Here is a 23641-nt window from a genome sequence, read left to right on the forward strand (position 1 = left end):
GCAAGGGAACTGTAGAGCAGAAAAGGGTTGGAGTACACATGGGGCCACGGGCCTATTTAAATATAGCTGGGACACCTGGAGAATGTTTGAAAAATTTTCTTTTAAAGAATCTTTTACATTGTTCTTCTTTCAGTGCAGCTGGGGTCTGTGGGGATCAGGGGATTATTTTTGATACCTGTCTAAAAGAGTTATGTCTACACTGATTTCCATCCCTTGCTACTAATTAACCTTATTGTATACAGGAAACAGTCTACTTAATACCTGCATTCTTTCTGTAATGCCAAGTAAAATGAAATCTAGTGTGAAATCTAGTTAGCATTTGCCTTTTTGAAGTCATTCTTGAGTTTCCAGTCTGGGTGACTGTGACCTCAAAACTGAAAGCTATAAAAATGGTCCAAATTTCTGCTCAATAGGAGTTTCTTGGAGATTTCTTGTTCACCTGGACTTGCACGTGTAATAAATTGCCCATCTTGGCACTTAACAGTCTTTTCCCAGGAACCATCTATTTCTGGGTCACTCATAGCCCTGCAAAGCACATATGTTCATGCAGCTCCTCCTAAGTAAAGGACTCTCCTCCTTTCTGCTGGAAAGATCACACTTCTGCAGCTTCAGTGTACAGAGACTTATAAAAATTTAAATAGCAATGGTAAAAACAGATACATCATGGAAGAACAAGGAACAATGTTTTAAAAATGTCACCAGCAGATGTAGAGGATGGTGAGGGCTAGTTAGGTGATGGAGATCAACTTAAACTGTAAAACGGAGGGCAAAAATGTGAATAATGTACCATGTATTAAACCTGCTGAACAACACTGATTTTAATTGTCTCCTCCAACATGCAGATACGAGAGTCATTACCATACAATGTGCTCTCTGAAAAGAATATTCACTAAAATGCATTTCCTCGTGTCTTTGACAAAGAAGTGTTGCCCTGGATGTCGTGAGGCTGAACCAAGATCTGTGGCTTTGCTTTCTCTGCAGGATTTGATTTTTATAGGAGATTGGTTCAGTTTCCAAACAAGTTTTCCGACTTGATCAGGTAGCCAGGTCATTCTCTTGGGAACAGGCCAGCTACATGAGTCTGGAAGTTTTTAACAATAAAATCCTGAAGAAGGGGCATTTATTCAGCAGTAAATTTACTTTCTATGAAATGATGATATAAAGAACAACGTTAGTCGAAACAAAGGGCAAGAAGAAAAGAAAAAAAAAAAGCCTTTTTAATACTGTGCATCAGTATGGACAGCATAGATACTAAGAAAAGGTTGGAACTGTTGATTTGATTTATTTCTTAGTATTAAAGCTTGGTGGAAACACCAAAGGAACGGGGTGTTGATATCACTAGTTATAATCTATTTGCAAAGAATGAGAAGTATTGTTTTCAGTCCTGCTGGGGCTTGTCAGATATTTTGGCTATGGGAAATTGTGCTTGATGGCACAATCTAGTCTTATGGGCTAGAAGTACTGAGTGTACTGAGGTGTCCATCCCTATGGCTAAGTGGCCACAATTATGGTAGTGAGGATCCAAGATTCAGTTTGAGGAGCCTGGAAGGTGCCTCTTCATCCTTCTGTATAATTAATCCCCAAGGAAAGGGAGAAAACCATTTTCATTTGCTGTTTGCCTTCTATTTCCTGTATTTTATACTTATTTTTGGTCAATAAAGCAATGTTCGTTTATGTTTACACCACTCTCAAGAAAACACATTTCTTGCAGTGCAGCTTTTCCCAAGGAAAAAAACACCCCAAAATAATTTGGCTTAACCACAAAAGATTTTATTATTATTATTATTGTTTTGATTTTTTTTCTTCTGCCTTTTCTACTAAGCTCCTCTGCAAAACAGCTAGAAATTTTCATTTTCAAAACATTAGTACAGCAAATTGCCATCTTTCTATGCTCTGCATTCTCTGTGTACTCATCATCTGAATGATTCCGGATCACTCTCTGGCAGCGTGAATCACAGCATGCCCTCATGCCTGCCTCTTTTTCAATTATATCTAAGAGGAAGACTGCTGGAGACCCATTTTTTCATCTTGCACAGGACCCCAAAAGTGCCAGATCTCATTTCAATATAATATTATGACAGTCTGATAAAATGGATGCTAACAGGACACTGACTAATATGATCCGTAGAGGAATGATAGAACAATACAATATTGGGCAGATTGTATTACTAATGTGCATTTTATGGACACAAAAATTCCCTTTATAAACCAGATCCAAAGATTTAATCCTTATATCCTGTGATCCTCGTTCATGTTCTATGATATTCTGCAGCAGTACTGAAATTTTTGCATTCTTAAATGGAACACATGTATTTTATCTTATCACAGGGCCACTTCTATCACTCCCAATTTACTAATGAAACTTGGCATTCAAATAACTCATCAGCGTGTACTGCAAAGCATAAAAATAGATTATGTGGCATACGTTTCTTTACCCATAAAAATGCACCTTCATACAATCTCAGTGCTGTCTTATTCAACAAAAAGTATGTCATTTCCTTCCCCGAGCAGGTTGAGTTAAAAATGAGCTAAATGTGTGAGAAAGCCATTACTGCACTAATGAAAAGCTCGATACTGTTTGAATTTTTCATCACGGGGTATTTGTTCTGTAGCACACAGGACTAATATTTACTGTCACTAGTACAGTATGCACAGTAATTAAGTTACAGTCATCAACGTGGTGGATGTTAAGTAAGGATGTTCCTGGGTGAGCTTGGATGTCTTTTGCAGATATTTCACATGAAAAAAAAACAAAACAAAACCACAACAAACAAAAAATGACCTTCAGGCATTTGTAGGTTTGTTGAAGTGGTGGGGAGAGAAAAGAGGTGGCCAAGAGAGCCAGTAGTATCCTGGATGCATTAAGAAGAGTGTGTCCAACAGTTCAGGAAAGGTTCTCCCCCCCGTCTATTCTGCCCTAGTAAGAGCACATCTGGAGTATTGTGTCCAGTTCTGGGTTCCCCAGTTCAAGAGGGACAGGGATAGGCTGGGAAGAGTCCAAGAGAGGCTACAAGGATGATTATGGGACTTGAACATCGGCCTGATGAGGAAAGGCTGAGATACCTAGGGCTGTTCAATCTGGAGAAAAAGAAGACTGAGAGGAGACCTTATTAATGTCTATATCTGAAGGGAGGGTGTCAATAAGGAAGAGCCAATCTCTTTTCAGTGGTGCCCTGTGATAGGATGAGGGGAAATGGCACCAAGCTACAACACAGCGAGTTCCACCTATATGAGGAAAAACTTCTTTACTGTGAGGGTGATGGAGCCCTGGAACAGGCTGCCCAGAGATGTTGTGTAGTTTCCTTCTCTGTAGACTTTCAAGACCCATCTGGATGCATTCTTATGTGATCTGCCCTAGGTGTTCCTGCTGCAGCAGGGGAGTTGGACTTGATGATCTTCAGAGGTCCCTTCCAACCCATATGATTCTATGAAAATATTTTAGGGTCTTATTTTAGCATCTATAGCTGCCTCTGTAACCAGAAGGATGGTAAAAGTAATCTTGGGTCCCTGCTGATTAATTGGTGACTAGGTGAGTAAAATTAGTACCACTGTGACTCTTACTCTAGAAGATGGACCAAGGCTGCAAAATATCTCTTTAGCCAAAGTCATTATCCTCATTCAGAACATGGACAGTGATCTCACCTGTTTCATCTGTGGTGGCAGGATGGTGCTGAGGGTGCTCTTGTTTGCTCAACAAGAGGCCAATGTAGCAACACAGGGTGGCTGGCTACTTCTCCCCTTGTTAATATCTTCAGAAAGATCTTATGTGAAATTAATAAAATAGGAAGAGATGAGATTCTGGCTATAGCAACACATTCCCCTCTGTTTTTTGTACAGGAGATGTGCTAGGGCCAGAGTATGAGCTTCAAGGGCAAGACAAGCTTTTTCACTGAACTCCAGGCTAATGTTTTCAGAATTCTTTCCATAAGCGCAGTCTCCTTGGAGGGCACCAGAAAATCTGGAATGTGGCAAATATCCTGAGTGATCCAGCTTTTTCCTGCCAAACTGTCTATCCATTTTGACAGTGTCCTCCCATGCTCCCATTCCCCCCACCACTTAGTGACACAGGCCACATCTGAGCTGTTTTTTGACACAACCTGGCCATGGATTTCTGGAGATAATTCTCAGACACATCTGTTACTTTGTACATGTACCTGTGTTTTGACAACCAGGCATGATAGAAGTTTCAATAAGTAAAGCAAAGATGTGTTCAGAGGTGTCTAAACCTCGGGGAACCTCTGGCGCATTTACGGTCGGATGAACTTCTGACAAATCCCACAACTTCCTCATCATTAGGTGAGCACAGAAAAGTCCTGAGACCTGACTGTGAGGCGTCTGTCACCCGCACTACTGGAGTCAGTGAGTCCAAAAGGAGCAGCTTTAATAGCAGAAGATTTGCACCCCCCACCACATTATGCTTGGCAAGTGGCCTGAGACAGATGCACACTTGCTTCTTAATTAGATAGATTTTAATTTTTTTCTATCCAGTAAGTTCTTCTGGTCCCATCCACAGGAGGATGGCCATAGCAAAGGCAAGAAGAACAACTTGTGACCTTGCAAAGCACACTTGAATTAAGGCAGAAAAAGGCATCTCAACCTGATAGGAGAGTGATAGATTCCTTCTGCACCAGGATATGTTTGGGGTCAAATGTTCCAAATCTTTTACAAATGAATCCCCACCTGTGCAGATAAGAAAGGGATTAAAAAAAGTTTTGGCCTTCACAAGGTAAAAATCTAAGGTCTGGCTGTGTAGAAACCATTTGGGATATGAAGAAATTAAAGCCTTGTGCAAATAAATAGGAATTTCTGCGTGCTGGAAAGCCTTTTTAGGTAGTTTCTTGTAATGCCAGCGATCACAGGGGGCCTGAGCAGAGCGTGCAGCACTGTCCCAGCTTGGCCTGCAGCCTCTTGGGCCACGTATTTCAAGATTCACCTCTCTTCACTACTTGTTTCAAAGCAATATTTTCCTAACAAGTGTCTGCTGATCATCTTAGGGCAATGTGACATTTCTTCTCAGGTGGAGCTTTTACCTGTCTTTGCATTTAACAAGATGATGGACTTCTCCAGCATCACCTATTTTCTGTAACAAAGACCCCATTTGTATAGGTAGGCTATCCAAAAAACCATACATAAGTGTTGTTCCATAACACTGGTTGTATTGGGAGAACATAGAAGAGGAGATTAATACTTCAATGTCTTTCTGCCTTAATACATCCCATGTCCCTGAGCTGCTTCACACCTCCCCCTCCCCATTTGTGTAGCTTCCTCAAAGCCATTTGAGATGTTATTTGAGAAACTAGTTTGCTGAGAACCTGTATTCTAGATACAGTGTTGTCAAAGAGGATCAGATTGTCTGAAATATAGGCTGTGTGTTAGGAAAAATGCTATCATGGCAAAGAGAGTGAAAAAGAGGGGTAAACTGCCTCTGGAGGATTACCCATCCCTGGAACTAGTCACTTGATACGGTCCAAGCCTGAGGGTCTGGACACATGCTCAGGTGGAAGGTATCTAAAGAAGCAGAGGCACATCTGTCTCCTTCATCGGTTACTGGATAAAGTAATGGGCATAGCAAAGCTGACTTAGATTAGGGAAAAAACTAACTTGCTGTGGCAGTAGCTGCTCTGTTTCTCAGAAAATGGAAAAAGAGGTCTCTGTCTTCCCTCATTCTTTTTTGCACCCTGTCTAGCAATCACAGAGAATGAGTAACTCATAACGTCCCACATCTTTTCCATCAGTGCTTGTGGTGAGTTTGTCTAAGCCACTTAAAAGACCCAAATTTTAATCTATTAGCTGGAGCTAATGTGCTCCATGACAGACTCTTGAGGACAGGCAAGTCTTTGTCTCTGTGCCAGGGGTGTCCTGATGGTAGAAGAGCATCCGGGACAGCAGAATGAGGATCCAGAAAATGCACCAGGTCTCAGTTCATCATCCTGTGTTTCAGACAGGATGGTGGATTGACCAATCAAGGAAATGCTTTGATTTCCAAACCCTTTCACCACCCGCCTCGGCTTTGTTTTGAGAAATGAGAAAAATATATAAAAGCAAGTTATTAATAAAACATCTATTATGCCCATGGGACAGAGGTCCTTCCGTATTGTTCAGATGGCTTGTTTATTGTTGATGTCTCTCTTTTCTCTGAGCATGCACAGAACCCTGAAATCCTTTTACATTTTTAATAAGATTATTTCTTTTTTTCAATCTAGTGCAAGAAAACCACATCTGCAATATGCATAATGCTCACAAAAACTGCAGCATCAGAGGGAAAGCATTGCCAGTGTTTTTGGCTATCTACACTTCAAAGAGACATGATGTGAAAAAGGATAGTACTAGAGTAGTCACAAAGGTGCTTGTGTTTTGCATCTTTGGGCATGTTTGTTGAAGGTAGCTGTCTTATCTTTCTGTTCTCACATTGGAGGTGCAGCATGTCATCAGCACAAAAGGAAACTGTCTCTGCTTTCTGGCTAACAGCACACAGGAAACCTGGAATAACAAATATTATTGTGTTGTTTTGTCTGAGCTCAAGTGTCCTGTGGAGTAGGGTGGTTACCAGCTGGATGCTCCTGCAGCACCGCGGGGCCTGGGCCTGCACGGGGTCTGTGAAGCTGCGTTTGGCTTCAGAGACAAATGTGGATGTCAAACTGAAAGAGACTCCCACAGAGGGAAGCAAAGATGACTGGGGGTTTGGAACATCTCTCTTATGAGGAAAGGTTGAGAGGGCTGGGATTGCAGAGCCTGGAGAGGAGAAGACTGAGAGGAGACCTTTTTAATGTCTATAAATATCTAAAGGGTGAGTGGAAAGAGGATGGAGCCAAACTCTTTTCAGCAGTGTCCGGCAATAGGGCAACGGGCATAAACTGGAACACTGGAAGTTCCATCTGAATGTGAGGAAAAACTATATTGTGAGGCTTCCAGAGCGCTGGAACAGGCTGCCCAAAGAGACTGTGAGGTCTCCTTCTCTGGATCCAGCTGGATGCAGTCCTGTGTAGTGTAACCTGCTCTAAGTGATCCTGCTTTAGCAGGGGGCTTGGACCACATGATCTCTAGATGTCCCTTCCAACTCCAGCAATTCTGTGAAAAGAAAGTGTCTGTATCACCTATGTGCTTCATCTTCAGTCTATGACAGTGTACCCTCAGAGAGCAGCTGTCTCCAGAGAGCTGATTTGCAGTAGAGGGTCTTAGCTCGTTTTGTGGCAGATCCCACATCCATGTCCCTGTGCTGACATAGGAGTCATTTTAACATTGCAACATCTAAAAGGCAAAAGTAGTCCTTCACACTAGTGTCCTGTAGGCAAGCTATTTCCATGAAGGGGCTCAGAAACTAGGGTCAAAGTGGCCAGATGGGTACCAGATACCTTCGATCTGCCCACAGACCTTCTTTTCTTCTGAGGCTTGATACAGAAAACCCATGACAACCCAGAACTTTCTGGCTCCTAACAGGTGGCAAAAGGGGCTAGATTTTGGGGTTAGAAGACAGGCTTTTGCCATCCTGGTAGTCATGAAATTTTCATTAGCCATCAGCCCTAAAGAATTGTTTCTGCCAGGAAGGGAGCTCCAGCACACACATGTAGGTGGTTTTGCTTTGCTAGGCATATACACTGGGTGTGCCAGAGGTGGATATAGAGCATATGGCAACCTTCTTGTCACTGCTGTTATTACACAGAAGAATATACTATTATTTTTTTTCTCTGGGAAGGCTGGTGCCTCCCTCAGCTGCTCCTGCTTCCTGTGATCAGGAGCAGTCTCTTCCCACCCTGCCTTCCCCCTCCTGCAGAGTGCTAGGGTTGTGTGGCTGAAGCTGCTGATGCAAATTTGGGTAGCTGCAAGGTGAGATAGACAAGGTAGAAACCAGCAGCACTATGTTCTCTGTATGGACCAGACGTAGCACTTAGTTCCCCAAATTCCTTTGTGAATCTGTTCCACGGGGAGCACTAAAGACAATAATAACTTATGTGGCTGTAAAATACTGGCAGAAGGTGGATTTTGAAAGAAGAACCTGATTAATACTTCACATAAGTATTCACATACTTCTCAGTGCAGAGGAGAAATCAGATACAAACAAGCTCCTTGATTCTTTTAAGAGAATCAATGATGAAAATATTGAGGATCCTTTCACCTTGACTATTTAGGGTTTTGTTCAACAGGGCAGAATAGATACATGGAGCATCCAGTGAAAGACAGAGCAAGTTCTAGGAGGTGTGGCAGATCTTCCATAGGAGGGAAGGCTAAATTGATTAAGAGACAAATGAGGGGTGATATGTTAGTGGTATATAGGAGAGTGAATTGCCAGAAGAGGTCAGTCAGATGATCCTATTTAGCTTTTCTCATAAATCAAGAGCAAGTGGAGTGCTGTACAATAATGCTAAAAGCTAATGAATTTAAAAGTGATACAAGTAAAATATTTTCTTACATGGTGCATAATTAACCTGGGAAATTAATCAGAGACCATTAAGACAAAGAGCCTAGCAGGATCAAAAATGGGTAATAAGTGACAGAAACTACAGAAAGATAGAAATGTATACAAGGTTTTTCAGCCATTTACTTAAAGTCAGTTGCTGCCTGGGGCTGCAAAAAAACATTCCCTGTGGGAAAGCAAGATGGAACAATTGGGCTTCTTGCAATATGGTCACTCTCATTTTCTAGAGCAGAGGGCACACCACCACCTACCTAAAATCACAACCAGAAAACCTTCAGAAAGCTTGTCAGCTGCTTCTTTGAGGCTTCTGAGCCTGGAGACAACACAGAAATCACCAATGGGGAGGTGATGCTCCTTTTATCTCCCAGATAGGCAGTCAAGGAACTTATGAATAGAAGCTGAGCATGGGAATTGTATTTTGACACAAGCAGAGGAGAATGATGTGAAGTTTATGACTCTGCCTTTTATTAACTGAAATGTGCTCTAAAATGGTGGTGTTTGGTGGGTAATTAATTGGCATGCATTCTGAACTTGCAGTGCTTGATTGGGCCTTCTTTAACTGTCAGCTTCTGCTGAAGGTGTAAGAGATCTCCTCAGATTTTACAGTGGACACAAGGCTTTTTGGAGGCGTCCGTGTGATAATGGGCTCCCTGCATTTCTGAAGTGTTTTGGAGGATTTCAGAGTCAATTTCAGAAAGCCAGCAAACTTTATCATAGTTTAGAACTTGGAAGGCAAATTTCTACCTGTTCCTGTTTCCTGCAGGGCTGCCCTGCCCTTGGTTTTCAGAGATGAGGGGCTGAATAAAATAGCACTAAAATGCAGTGTTCTCTTGACACGGCTGTCTCTGTGCCTTAGTTTCTCACACCACCAGTGTGCAGTGGTATTTCATCTCCAGTTCTCTTTTCCTTCAGCATGTGTTTTGTGAGAAAAACGGAAGTGCCTTTTCTCATCATTTGCTCAGAAGTTCTATTTTGCAGTTGAATTTCTTGAGTTGAAAACTGACAATTTTTCTTGCAAAAGTTTAAGATTTAGTAAATTGATTTTTAGTTTTTGTTTTAATGAGAAATCTTTCTAGCTGAAAATACCCTTTTCAGTTCTATTACAGGTTTCTTTCTGAAATCTCCTTTTACTAAAGTAGTCCAGTTACTAGAACAGATACCTTTTCACATGAGATTGAGTAGAAGATTGGGAGATGCAGATCAACACACTGATTCTTGGACATACTTGTCTTTGCTGCATTCTCAGTCTTCATTTTTCTGATCCTTTTCCATTAATGGCAATAGCTCCTTGGTTAAAGCATCTGTGGTCTTCCTCAGGCTGAAGCTAGCTCCTGAAGGAAAAGGTCTTCTGCAAGTCTAATTTTGACTCACTAAAAATTTAACAAAATTTGAGCAAAACTTCTACCAAGCCAGAGCAAATATTCTTGCAAACAACAGCTGGAGGAGCAATGTGGTGATGATACAGGCCCAGTGAATTGCTTGTAGGATTTGGAAATTTCAGTGTCCAGCAACAAAAGAGAGTCTGCTGGAGCCCTGGGCTGTGAGCTTAGTTTACCAAAGTACCTGAGCAGGAGGAAAAAGAAACCCCACTGCAGTTCAGCCTTGCAAAGAATTTTATCTTCGTTTGCTCTTACCATCTTTTGTCTGGCTGCTCTCTGCCCTGAGGGGCTGATGGCAGGAGCTGAGAGGTTCAGTCTTTGAATAATGGTCGAGTCAGTAGTTTTTCCCACTGAATTCACGTAGATCTTAGAACAGGGAGAAGACTGGTGTCTTGGGGAAGGGAGCAGCTTGGTTGCAGGGCATGGTCATCCCCTTCTGCTGGGATGAGAAATAGATCTGCTATACACCCCAGATGAATATGTTCCTCTGATGAGACCTTGTGTCCTCCCACAACTACCCACGTTATCAGGCTTCTATCTTTAACAAAGCATTTTGTAGAGAAGTCAGCACATTTGTACAGAATTCATGTAAGGCAGCCTTCAAAACTGAAGAAAGGCTTATGTGTCCAACAGATTGCTTGATTGTTTTATTTCCCCCCACCCCCAATCAAACTAGCTGATCTTAAGAAAGATACAGGTTCATATAAGCCTTGTCTTGCTTATAAAAACAAGAAAAGAGGAGTCTCCATGCTCCAAAGAAAGCTTAAAAGAAGATTAATTAATTAATTAAGAATCTTTTCTTCTGAGTGCAACAGGATCCCAGTAACAAGTGAACTTTTCATTTCCAGTAATAGCAGAAATTACTTCAATAGCATGATTGTGAGCACCCATGGGGCCATAATGTGAATGGTCTTTATTAAGGAATAGACTGAACTTCTGACTATCTTTCTTCCCGTCATTTCCACAGGCTATAAACAGCGCCTGGTTTGTTGCTATTAAAAGATTGCAAAGACGACGATGCTGAAAAGCATTACTGTTTAAGTACTCATGGCCTGACATTGACATGAAAAATATTTTCTTGAAAGTAAAGGGAATTTGGGTTCTCCAGCATGCTGCAGTTTTCTTCAGAAATTACTATGTAGAATATTTGTGATATGGGGGAGTTGGTTTTTTTTTTTTTTTGCTTTTGTGTTTTTCACTTTAGTTACTCGTCACTACCCTCTGTTTTCAGTTTTTCAGCCATGTATGTAGTCAGAAAACATCTTGGGGCCAATTTTTATATTGTCCTGCTGTTATTTTCTGCCTGTGTTATTACCTGATAGAGGAGCCTGGTCTTATTAAGGATCAGGCCTCATTATACATTTGTTCCCACAAATGACTGCTCTGAGGACCGATGTTTCCTGAATAACATGGGATTTTGCAAAATGATGCTAAGTAAAAACTGAAGTAATCCATGATCTGCTGAGGTGATATTGAAGACATATCTCTGATGCACAGCAGACCTATGCATTAATCCTATGTTTTGGGGTCTTTAATTGCTTTAAATATTTGCTTCTACATCTGTGTTTCACACATCTTATTTACATGGTTTATTTTTCATTTTATGAACAAATCGATAACCAGACAGACTCTTTACCACACTGGATTAGTTTTATTTATTCTCTTTGAACTTGATTAAAAAGCTGTCAAACATAAGTCTACATTTTATCAGCAGAACACTTTTACAAAACAGGGTAGGAGATGTGTGTAGCTGGAAACATACATTTCAAAATGAAACAATATTTGATATATTCTAGACAGTTACCCTTTTGTTTATCCATGACAACTGAAACTAACCATCAAATGCATAAATTGATTCAAGTCTAGCCAAGTAATCCTAAGGGCATATGAAAAGGCTTCTTTTTAAAGTTCTTTCTAGATGAATTTAATGTAGTTCACCAATAAAGCATCCTCAGGAGCACAATACAAATGCAACAGAACATGAGATAGCTGGGGAAAGCAGGCAGATGTACAGTGTGATGAAGAATCAAAATGGATGTTACATTGAAACGAGCAGTCATGCAATGTCTTCATTTCATGTACTGCGTTGAAGAAAAAATGCCAACGTTCTATTTTTTGTTTTAATTATATATTTTTTAGGCACTGTTATGCAAATAGTGACACTCTGGTGGGGGGGTTTTTATTATTATGATTCATTCAAAAGTATGAAATGTAATATTTTTTTGAACTCCTGGAGTAGGCAAATTGATTATTCATCATGTCTTTAACTTTCAATACATATCAAAGAGGGAGGTAAATTATACTCAGATTAGCTCCAAATGATCTGGTATCACTGTTTTAATTCACTGCCTTTAATATACATGTTTTAATCCATTTTCCACAAATCTCAATTACTATTTGTCTTTCTGTGCCGTTGCATATGTTGGTAAACAGCATTTTCTGTGGTCTTTGGCCATATGCTGTATGCTCAGCTTGCAAAAAAAGTGACACTTGGAGTGCTAGCATAATGAAACTCTCAAAGGGTTAATGCAGAATACATATAGGCAAATGTTGACAATATTTTTTTTATTCCAATGTTTGAAAATTAAACACAAAATCGTCATTAAGTTTTCACAAAACGAGGCATCTGTCACTTGAAAGAAAAAGAAATATTTCAGAAATATGTTTACAGAAATGTAAAAATATTAGACATCAAGACAGATGTGAACGTTTTCAATAACAGGCCCTGTCTGTCAGTCTTCCTCAGAGCTGAAGATCTTGCTGTACTCACTCAACATAAGTTCAACTATTTGATTTTGGTACAGCATGTGGACTGCCATGTTCCCTGTCTCCTTCTCAGGTCTAAGGAGTGTTGGTCCAAACACAATTCCTAAGCTTTGTGTTGACATAAGATTCACGGATTCCTTGGCTGCTATCCTGTTGACGAAAGGAAAGAATTGGTTAAAGAAAAGAGGGAAGTCAAAGGAGTCGCTCTTGCATTTGAAGTACATAGAGGCACTTTTTTTACTGATTCTCCTAAAGCCGGGGGGGTTGTTTGGTGAAGTTATCAAAAAGAAAGAAAAAGGGGGGGGGGGGGGGGGGGAAAGATACAGCTCCTGGCAAGCAAGGAGAGGAGAGTCAACCAGACAGCAAGGTGTGCTCAGGGTGGAGGTCTAGAGCCTCATTTACAGCACTCTTGTTTCAGGTCAAAAATAGTGCCTGGTGAATGAGCATGAGTGGGTATGTAAATGTTGGCAATAATTCCTGAGCTCAGATACTGAACACAGGGACTGCTTTTTAAGCTAAGGGAATCAAGATCTTTTACTGTCAACAGGTTTGGTGGCTCCAGGGAGAACCTTCCTTGCTTCTCTTAACATGGTCTCCAGCACTGAAAGAGTTGGGAAAACAACAGAAAAAAGCCCCTTAATACAGAGCTCATATGAAACACATTCCTTCTGCTAATTTAAATCCAATAAAGTTAGCATGGTCTGAAATGGATTGTGAAATTTATATAGCTAAAGACTTTTGCATGCCTTATCCTGACACAAAGTTTCTTGAAAGATGCTGAGACTACATACCTTAATGAGATGACTTAGAAAATAATGGCAAGGATTATAACCTTTGATATCTTCATTACCCACAAAATTACAGGACGAGGGCTATTATTATTAAAAGTTGATCTTATGTCTGTATTAAGGCTTAATATTCTTGTGGAAATTATATTAAGGATGGAGAGGTCTGGTCTAAGAACAATGCAGGTTTAATGGATGGAGTTTAGGTAGGCAGTTTCATATAAATCTCTGCAGTGGTGAGTAGGAACTAAGTGGAAATCCATTTCCTTCCACCCTCCAGAATATATAATATATCTTAGCTTGGAAAGACTAGTAAATGAAGATACATATTTTATAAATAAATTATGCAGCTTTACCAAGGAATGCAGAATAAATGTAATTTGAATATGTGTTTGAATTTATGGATGCTTCCTTAGCCTGCTAGTACAAACTTAAATGTTCCAAGTGGACTGTTGAAGCTAAGCTCTGCTTTTTCCCCATCTCCTCTCACTCACCTTTTCCAAAATCCAGACAGCAAGTAAAAAAAAAAAAAAAATCTGTTTTCCCATACCTATTGCTGAATTTACAGGAAGCTACAGTATAACTGAAAGAAACTTTATGAGACATAATGAGTTCAACCACTTAAAAAAGGTTTCTTTCGTGTTAGTGGGTGGGCCACACAGCAAAGAGCATCATCTTGTGGATTTCTGCCAAACTTGTCACTTACCATGTTCCTTGAACACCAGTGCTCATGGTTTGGGTTTATTTTCCCCATATATAAATAGGAAGCATTACTTCTGCCTCATGCTTGTAACTGTGGTGTCCACTGCACAAAACACTCTCCATATGGCACTAATCAGATTGGCTTAATTATTAGTTTCTTAAAATACAGCATCTTTATTTTAAATTAAAAGAAAATAATTATCTTTCCTCTGTGGTGATATTAACATATCATCTCTTAGTAGTTCAGGAAGTCTAAAAAGATAGTAGTTTTGTTGCCAAGTGACTGTGGGCTTCTGATGGACATCACACATCTTTATCACAATTACAAATGTTACAGGAGTGATGATGCTGTTTTGCTTAGTGCTACATATGCAGAAGCACAAGCATCAAGCTTAGGGCCTCCCTGTGAGAAGGTCCTGATTTCTGTTGAGCTTGCTACATGCTAGAAGTTGGAAACCTTATAAAGTATTTGCAGATAACACCAGCATGGGTAGAGATGCTTGTTCACTATGGGGAAAAAATATATTCAGCAGTTGTATAACTTTAGAGATCATCAAGTTAGCATCAGCCATGGTTTTCAGTGTGGGGGTCTTGAGGATAGACAGCACTGATTAAGCTGGAGGAGAAACACATTGCAGGGAGCAGGAGGCAGTGAGCCATGAATTATCAGCCAGGGAGACTAATGGTGGCAGACCTTAATTTACTGAAGGGAGAGGAGGGGTCTGACTTCCTTTGTCTGTAAAATTTGGAGCAAGATGCTGAGATCCCATGTTTCTGATGTGGACACAAAAAATGGAAGATGGATTGCCAACCCCTCTGTCCTTGTTTGCCATCTTTCTGAAGCAGAATAATTCCCCTTGTTTTTCCTGGAGGTGCCATCCTGCACCTGAAGTCCTGTTCGAATCCCGGCATTGCCAGCATGTGGTCTGTGGTCATTCAGTTCTCAGGAAGTGAGGGAGAGAGCTTGAATCAAGAGAGGGTCTTCATGGTGTGTGTTGGTGATGGAGATGAAGCAGCTGTCTGTTATGGTTCATCAATACGGAATGTGGTGCTAAGAACATTTGCATACATTTGGGGCTCCTAAGCTAAACACTAGTTTTATAACTATTGTATTGATAGAATCTCTTGAGAATTCTTGCTATTTTCTATCTTTTCATGCTGTTGTACTTGTTTTTGATGACCATAAGAACAAAAAAAACATAAACTGAGCAAACTTGGAAATGTGGAAACTCCGAGTATTTAAATAATCTCTGTGGTAAAATACAGCTACTGGGGGGGAAGCAAGAAGGAATTCAATCCAGCCTGAATGAAATAATTAGAAGTTTAGGACCTTATGACTTTTTAAATTACAAATGTTTCCAATGGCATTCTATAACTATTTTATTTTTTCATCTGTCCACAAAAGAAAAAGTCAAAGCACAATAAAAACAAATACACACAATTTAAGCTATTACTGTAGCTGTTCAGTGACATTCAGTTGTTAAAAGAGAAAATCCCTAAAAATGGGCAAGACTTCTTTTTATTTTTGGCAAGAAAAAGAGCACAAAGAGTGATACACCATTTACAACATAAAAAGTGAAAGGAAATGCCAGAGCTACTTTTTGTCAAGCCCAAATGAAAGGAGCAATGATCCATCAATTTAAGATGATTTTGGAAACAATCTATGACCCGGTGCCACAGATGTTGGAACCACATCAAGAAACTGTTGGGTGTTATGCTGTGCAAGATTTCTCCCTCTCCCCAAATAAATGAGCTTCAGGAATGGCTTCAGTCCCTTCAGATCACAAGTCAGGAGATATGCAGAAAATACAGTTCTCATTATTAATAGTAATGAAATTAATGATGTATTAAACCAGCAGAAGTGTCTGATAGAAGGGCTCTGGTGTCAATGGCAGATATATAAGCAAAAATACTTGGAATTTATGCTTTGGCTGTTGCCAAGGCAACTGAAAGCTGAAAAGCATGTGACGGAGAGCAGGGCAACTCTACAGCTAAGAGGGTCATTGTATGGTGAGTTTGGCTCTCTAGTTCCCTTATATCCAGACTTTTCAAACTCTCTAAATAAAATCATTCTTAATTTTGACATTTGGAAAGCACACTGGATTATTACTTCAAACACACTAGGTGTTAGGAAATGTTCTTCATCCATTTTTAAGCCATAATAGCTGCTGAGGAGGGAAAGAAAAGCATTTCAACAGTGACTCTGATTCCTTGCCTTCTAATGTTCATACTGCACAGAAAAATCTGAGAAAGAAGTCAGTGTTCTTAGGGAGGAAAAGCTCATTCCAAAGGCTTCTGTTTTACTGTGAGCTAGAGAGTGTGTGAGAGTAGAGCTGTTCTCTGCTGGCTGTGTTGAGATCTGGTCAGTCTTGCTTTTCAAGCCTACAAGGATTTAATTTTGCTCAATGTTTGGGGCATTTCTACCTTAGCAGAACTGGGTTTAGCCATGCATAGTACTATATAACTGTTTTAAATTATATCAAAGGGTAACTTTTCAATAAGGCCATCCTGCTGCTCTTCCATGAACTGCTAATATAGACTATGACTAAAGGGTAGCCCAATACAAACTGAGGGGATCAGAAGAGTGAAAACAGGTCACTTGGTAAAATATTATGGGCCAGAATAGAAGGTGTGGGAAATGCCATTTTCTGAATTCTGTAGAGGACCAAGGGATAAAAGTAGGTTTTGATCTTATCAGAATCTTGTCCACAAGCATTATGCATAATAGTTTACTTAACTAGAGAAGTCACTGCCATGAGAGACAGAAACCAAGATCTAAACAAAGGCCAAGAAAGATTAAAGATGCACGTGAATAATTAAGAAAGCTCCCTAGAGAAAAAATAGCAACGATGTATTTGTGACATCTGTCCTCTTGGTATAACATCTAAGCTTACAGAATTAGGAACTGACTCCTCCTAAATGGATTATTCCATGACAGCCCATGTGGATGGGTTTTGTACCTTTGCTGTGCTGTGCTAGTGGCCACTGTCATAGCCAGAGCTGCTTATCCTGATGGACAACAGGGCTGGTTTGGTATGCAAGTTCCTAGGAACTGCCTTAAGGGGTCAAAGTTTGCTCATCCCATTGATTATCCCAATAATTATCCCCAAAATAGCTAATATCTGCTTCCTGTACAGATTCATATGCAAATATAATGTTTTAGCTTAAGGACTTGGCCCTGGGAATGGCTCAGCTCACCTCAACTGTACTTCTGTTCACTGGCCTTTTCAGTGCCCTGCTATGGGCCAGTTTTTAAGCAGCAGTCGTCTGGCTTTTGCTGTTGCAGAGCTCCCAATCTATTTGAACACATTAAAATCTGATTCCTATGATGAACAGTTTCTAGCTCAACATTTTGTGCTCTTCTCCTTCCCAAATGCTGGTTCACAGGAGTTAAAAAATAACAGGTATTACATACTTCGTGTTAGTGACAAGACATTTGGGAAGGAATCATCCAACCTTGAAATAAAATCTTTATTGAAAGCAATTCTACATCCATGCCAGTCAGATACATTGTATGATCAGAAGAGATGTCCCAGGGGAAAGCTCAGCGCAATAGACAGGGTTGATTACTTGGACCTCCTGTCAGTTCTTAACTCATTGACAATGGCTGAGACATTCAGTACAACTTTGTTTTCTTTATTTGGAAGTAAAGTTAATATACTTACCTTAACTGTGCCAAATGTACTGGAAAATAACCTGATAATAAAACGTACCATCCTACGAAGCGATAACGTCTGTGTGTGTATAAGCACATTTTGGCAGGGCTTTTGCAGACGGGTTTTTCAGTGTTAGGGAGGAAGCAAAAGTACAAAATGATGCACAGATAAACTATCAGGTTTCTTCTGAATGTATTTCCTTTCCATTTAAGTCCTGTTACATCCTTTCCTGAGATACAACATATTAATGCAACACCATCTTCAGTTGTAAACTTAGTTCAGCTACAGTCGTTGCTCTTCAGTAAGTACTTAAGCAGTTTTTGGTGCTAAGAAGACAACTGAACTACAAAGTTTGTCTTTGAGAATCCTCTTAAAATACAAACAACGAATGTCCTGCTATAACAGGTCAAAGTCTTGCAGAGATACCCATATCCAGCTGGATATACCAGCTTAGGACAGACAGCAAAATAGCACCTGCCATGGAGGGTGGAGGCAGGACCTCCATGTTGCTTGCCCCCATCTCGAGAGATTTATGGAAATAATTGTGGTGAGCCCCTGATCCCATAAGCTCTAGTTTTGTAAACTGTTCAAGTCATTGTACTCCAATGTAGATAGATTTAAAATTTAGTAATAAATTTGGGTTCTTGATATTTTATGAATGCAAACTAAACCTCATTCTTATTTATGTACTGGCTTTATGGATGGTTTGTTCAGTTGCATTACAGTGGTATTCACTAGCTGATGAAGCTAAGCAAATGCAAACATTACCAGGTGAATTGCCAGATTGTTGATTGGTTGTGAAATCTGTAGATCATGCTGGGGAGGGCAGCTTTGTGCAGATGTAGCTACAACCTGAGGTTTATGCTTATTGAGGAGCTCCAAACCACTATGATGTCTGTTCCTTTCAAAATGTGATCACAGTGGACTAATCTAGTTTTAAGCTATTTTTGCCTGTGTAAAATATGAAGGTTCTTTAAATTCCTCTTTGCTCCATAGGTTGGATTTGAAACAATAGTTATCCAAGAGAATAGTAATGCAGAAACCAGGTCATGGCGTATGATATGCTACGAGAGGGGTCAGAAATAGTTCAGACATACTTAAGAGCTTGCTTTTGCTGAAAATAGCCTCCATGGCTCCTGGCCTACAGAAACTCCATAGGCTTCCTGTGTTCTGCAGCTGTGGGTTCATATTACAGCTCTTTGGGAAAAATCCCTTCTCTTCAGTTGCTCGGGGACACAAGAATGAGCTCTTGATGCTGTCTTCTTCTGCAGACTAGCCTTTAAATCTGACCATTGGATGGCTATATATAGTACCTGGACAGCTGACAGGGACCTGGTGGAGAATGGGCTTCCTCGGGGGATCCCCTGCATATCTCACAGCACGAGCCCTTCCCTGGATGAACTGCCTTGGAGTCCAGCCCTAAATGAAAATAACAACTAAACTAACTCCAAATATTGGTTCACAGTTGGCTGAAAAGTCTCTGAAAAGCTGAAAAGAGAGGCATTTGTTCTGGCTTAGCCTCATTTAATAAGAGAGCAGTTCAAAATAGAATCTTCTCACTGTTGGGTGAACTTTGCTACCTGTAGGACTTCCTTTCAGAAAAGTTCGTGTGCTCTTGCGTTTGTACACACATTACACGCTGCCTGTCTTGTAGGGAAAGCTTCATTTTCCAGGGGACTGAGGCCAAGATGTAAAAGCACATTTAGATATCTAAAGGAACTCAGGTCCTAGATGGGCTTTGTTCAGAAATGTGCTTTGGAGAAGTCCTGCTTGTTCTTCTGCACAACAGGAGATGCGCTCCTGCCTGCACCCTCAGCTGTGGTTAGATGAAGAGTACAGGGTAATGTGGTACCTGCATCTCAGCATTGGGATAATCTGTTTTTTCTGGTTATCTCCTGTGCTAGAGGAGCTCCAAAGGCAGAGGGTGCACACCAGTATCCTGGCACTGCATGAGCAGCAAGAGGAGGAGTTCATCTCCATGTTGTGGTGTCTCCACTAAAGATCCCAGTGTGGGCTGAGGCTCAGGTCCTGCTCCCCCAAACCGTGTCATTTCCAATAAATGGCTTCAAAATCTTATAATAAAATCTTCCCTATTACTGCAAAAGTAATAGGGAAGTAATTTTGGAGAACTAAACCAACTGGGTGACCTGCTAAGTTCTTCCATTTACTGACAACCAGCATTTTGTCCTCCCAGTTTGGTTTTCAGTTTCTTTTGCGTGAATGCCAACTGGTTCTGACTGACACTCCTAAGACCAGAGGGAGGAGAAGATCTGGCTAGCCAGTGGTACCACAGTGTGAGTTGTGTTGAGCCTGAAGTTTGCCTGTCCTGGGACAGCCACTTGGCAGGAGTGAGCTGAAGGCTACAAACTTCCTTAAGAAGCACCTCAGACTCCTCTGGCTGCAGCTCCATGCACAAGGCTTTAAAATTTGCTCTCTCTAACAGCCCTTTAGCAGCTTATACATCTCAAACAACAGCAGAACAAAACCACCCATGACAAATGTTAGGCAGATGCTAATGCACTTCTTAGAGGTGTTTGGATAGTCAGTGATAAAGGCAGTGTGCTAATACACAGAACAGTGAATATACAGACACAGTTAACACATAGAGCACTTAACTGTATTTTTGGCTGGTAACTTTTACTGTGATTATTTTTAATTTAATTTTTTGTTCTACTTTTAATTTTTTTTCTGATATTTTTTCTCCTGCAAAACAACTAGTTTGTTGTAAAGCCCAACCTGTCAGAGGTCCTGGATCTCTACGCTTTTGTGGCCCCTGTGGCTCAGAAGGCAACAGATACTTTTACATGAATAAAGCTTTAACTTTTTAAATTGGTTAAATATTTTCTTTCAAGAATGCCTGAAGCCACGTTTCCTCGTAACATTAAAAAAAAGAAAAGCAGCAGTTAGTAACAATCTTTCTTAAATCAAGAATTGTAAATATAGAACCTTTATCATCAGCACAGCACATCCAAAAATGTCTTTGTAAAATAAATCAAATTATATGAGTTAATTGATTCCAGGCAACATCAGCAACTGCAGGTGGAAACTGAGTAACAGGATGTTTATTAATGAAGGACTATTAATCAAAATTGACAATATCAATTCCTGTTTCTTTTATTTGAATTCTACCTACAAAATCCATGGACACACTTGCTGGATTTTTAAATAAAAATTTAAAAGTAAAGAAAATGCTGACACTTGGGATTTTAGCTTTAGATGTAGGGCTGTTTGTTTAAACAGCAAAAGGATATCCTAAATCCAATTCGACAGGCAATGCCAAAGATGCCAGTGGTAATTAATTAGCACTTAATTTAGACCACAGAACAACAGGATATGGAATTGGTGCTCAGTGCCATTTCCCCTTAGGCTTCATCTCATGAGGGTCAGGAGTATGGCTGTTGCATTGAAGGTCAGTAAATAAATTGGGGGAACACATTGACACTGGACTTTTCATGATAGATATCCTTCACCCTTATTACTGCCTCTGGCTACTGCTGATGAGAAAAGGACTGCAATTGTTCTGTGAAGAATGCTGTGAACAGGCTCCAGTCGAGTAAGGTAGCGTTTGAACTCACGCCTCGTACAGTAGCGATGCTGGATGCATCTACGGGCAGAGACCTGCCTCAACTTTGTGTCTGGGCTGGAGACAAACTTCTAACTGTAGCACAGAAAGCTTGAGGAACTCTGACAGGCGAGAAAATTCACTTTAAAGTGGTCCTTAAGTTTGCTAGGATTCTGAGGTGAGCTTTAGATTAAGCACAATTAAAATCAATGGAAGGTTTTAACGTGAGGTTAGAAACTAGGTCAGCGAGGGAAAAAACACGTTTCCTTCTTATCCTCTTGTCTTTGTCTTAATAATATTTGGTACTTCTCGTTAAGCTAAAGGCTCTTAATAAAGGTGGATTAATGTTATTAACAGCATTGTTTTCTGCTGAGAACACGCAGGCTTTGACGTTTAATAGTGGACAAACAGTAAGTAGGTAGCAAAACAGCAGAGCTACCAGTTCTGCTGGCAACACAGCTGGCTTCCAAGTCAGTGAAAGAAGCCACCCTTTGAGTGTGTTCTACAGCACACTCAAAGCAGAGGGTATATGGAAAGCACACAAGAGACCCTATGAAGCTTTCTTCACAGAGGCACATAAATTACATCCTGTGGCTCAGATTTTCTGGTAAGAAAAATAAAAATATTCATTCTTCCTGAAATCTCTACCAATCTTTCAAAAGAGCAGCTCTGGTGGAAGAATGTCAGCACTGGCACTGATCCTCAATGGTGTTAGAGCTTTTTGAAATGGCTTCTTACAAACCATACTGAAGGAGGGGAGATTTAGACTACATATTAGGAAGAAATTTTTTACACTGAAGTCGCTGAGACACTGGCCAAGGCTGTCCATAGAGGTGGTAATTGCCTCATCCCCAAAAACATTCAAGGCCAGGTTGGATGGGGATCTGAGATACCTGATTTAGTTGAAGATGTCCCTGCTCACTGCAGGGGGCTGGACTAAATGACCTTGAATGGTCCCTTCAATCCAAACCATCCTCTGATTCTATGAAATCTTACCCAACTATCCTTAAGAAGTCCAGTTCCACCATGGCCCATGGAACAATGAACAATGGGAACTTCAACAGCAGGGAAATTCTTACTACAAATCCTAAATATACTCCACTAGCACTCTCCTATCTCCTTCCTCCCCAGAAGGGCTGTCTGCATTGCTGTGTCAGGAAAACACAGAGTTAGACAGCAGTCCGTACTCAGAAAATGTATCTTGGAAGCCCCAGCTTAACAGTTATTTTAACTTTCACTTCATCACACCCTCTGCATCATCTCTCTCAACAGTGAGTGAAATTTTGATTATTCTTATAGTCACTGACAAAATTCCCAGTGACTGGGAGCCAGAATGGAGTCAGAATTTCACTGTATATAAGCTTAGCTTTTCCCATTTTGGATGATATCTACTTTTACTAAGTGGAATTACTGCTTTTGACTATGTTCAATCTATAACCTCTAGCAGCCTTCAATTACAGCCCTTTTGTGCAACAGTAATCCTGTTGACAGCAAATAATTCAGCCCTGGATATGACAGGTTTACTTTCTGACTTAAAGCCCAAAAAGTGTTGGAATTCCAACCCAGGATGCTGAATTTTAGACAACCTGCTCAGAAATGCATCTTTGCTGGTGAGTGTAGAGCTTCTCATGAAAAAAACTTGATTTTGCTAACAGCACATTGTTTTTATCCAGTGTCATGAATCAATTATCCAGTTTTGTGAGACAACCAGTAATTTTTGATGTTGAAATCAGAGAATGTGGCAAATAATTCCACAAAAGTCAGTGAACAAACTCTTGCAAAAGTTTTCCTTTTCTGTGAGTTCCTGTATACATTATTACTTCATAAGTTTTTTGTGTTTCAAATATATTCAAATTGTAAGCTCCTGAATTGTCTATTAATTGTTCCCTATAGAAAATCTCCATTTTTTAACCCATATTATCACCATCTCGTTGTTTAAAATGAAAGCCTTTGTGCAGTGGTCTGCCCAATGGAGATGATGTTATATGGGATCTGACCTCAACCAGGATTCCTGCTCTTCCAGGTTCAGCTCTGAACTCTCCACAAGCTACTACTGCAATATATATGCACTGCATTTGTATCAGATTTGAAAGATGCTTTAACATGCCTCCCAGCTTCACGATTGTTTCAGCCCTGATATTGAACATGAGTAGGATGAATGTATCTCTTAAATGCACTAGTGAGTATGTGCCATGAGTCTTTGATTTCTTTAAACTTATTTACATTTTACTTGCCCTTGAGCAACGAATTTACTATGTCAGCATTGTCTTTTCTAGTTACACTTTGTCTGTCTTGTCCACTCACCTTAGCTTGATGTTTATTTTTTGTGCATGTGTATAGTCCATTGCACTAAATGCACGAACTGCCTGGAGTGGAGG

The 23641-nt window shown here is 40.3% G+C and overlaps 1 protein-coding gene across 5 annotated transcripts in view; it reads right to left on the reverse strand.

Annotated features, from left to right (window-relative positions):
• Positions 1 to 11423: 11423 nt before the first annotated feature.
• The window catches only part of ARHGAP15 (Rho GTPase activating protein 15), a 333818-nt gene continuing 321600 nt past the window's right edge, over positions 11424 to 23641 (reverse strand). For all 5 annotated transcript variants that reach the window (XM_051622745.1, XM_051622748.1, XM_051622746.1 and 2 more), the window contains one exon: positions 11424 to 12708. In XM_051622745.1, the coding sequence (XP_051478705.1) occupies positions 12525 to 12708 (184 nt within the window). In that variant the 3' untranslated portion in view covers positions 11424 to 12524. The remainder of the gene's footprint in view (positions 12709 to 23641) is intronic.

The sequence above is a fragment of the Apus apus genome, chromosome 6 (assembly GCF_020740795.1).
Source record: "Apus apus isolate bApuApu2 chromosome 6, bApuApu2.pri.cur, whole genome shotgun sequence".
Classification (NCBI taxonomy): domain Eukaryota; kingdom Metazoa; phylum Chordata; class Aves; order Apodiformes; family Apodidae; genus Apus; species Apus apus.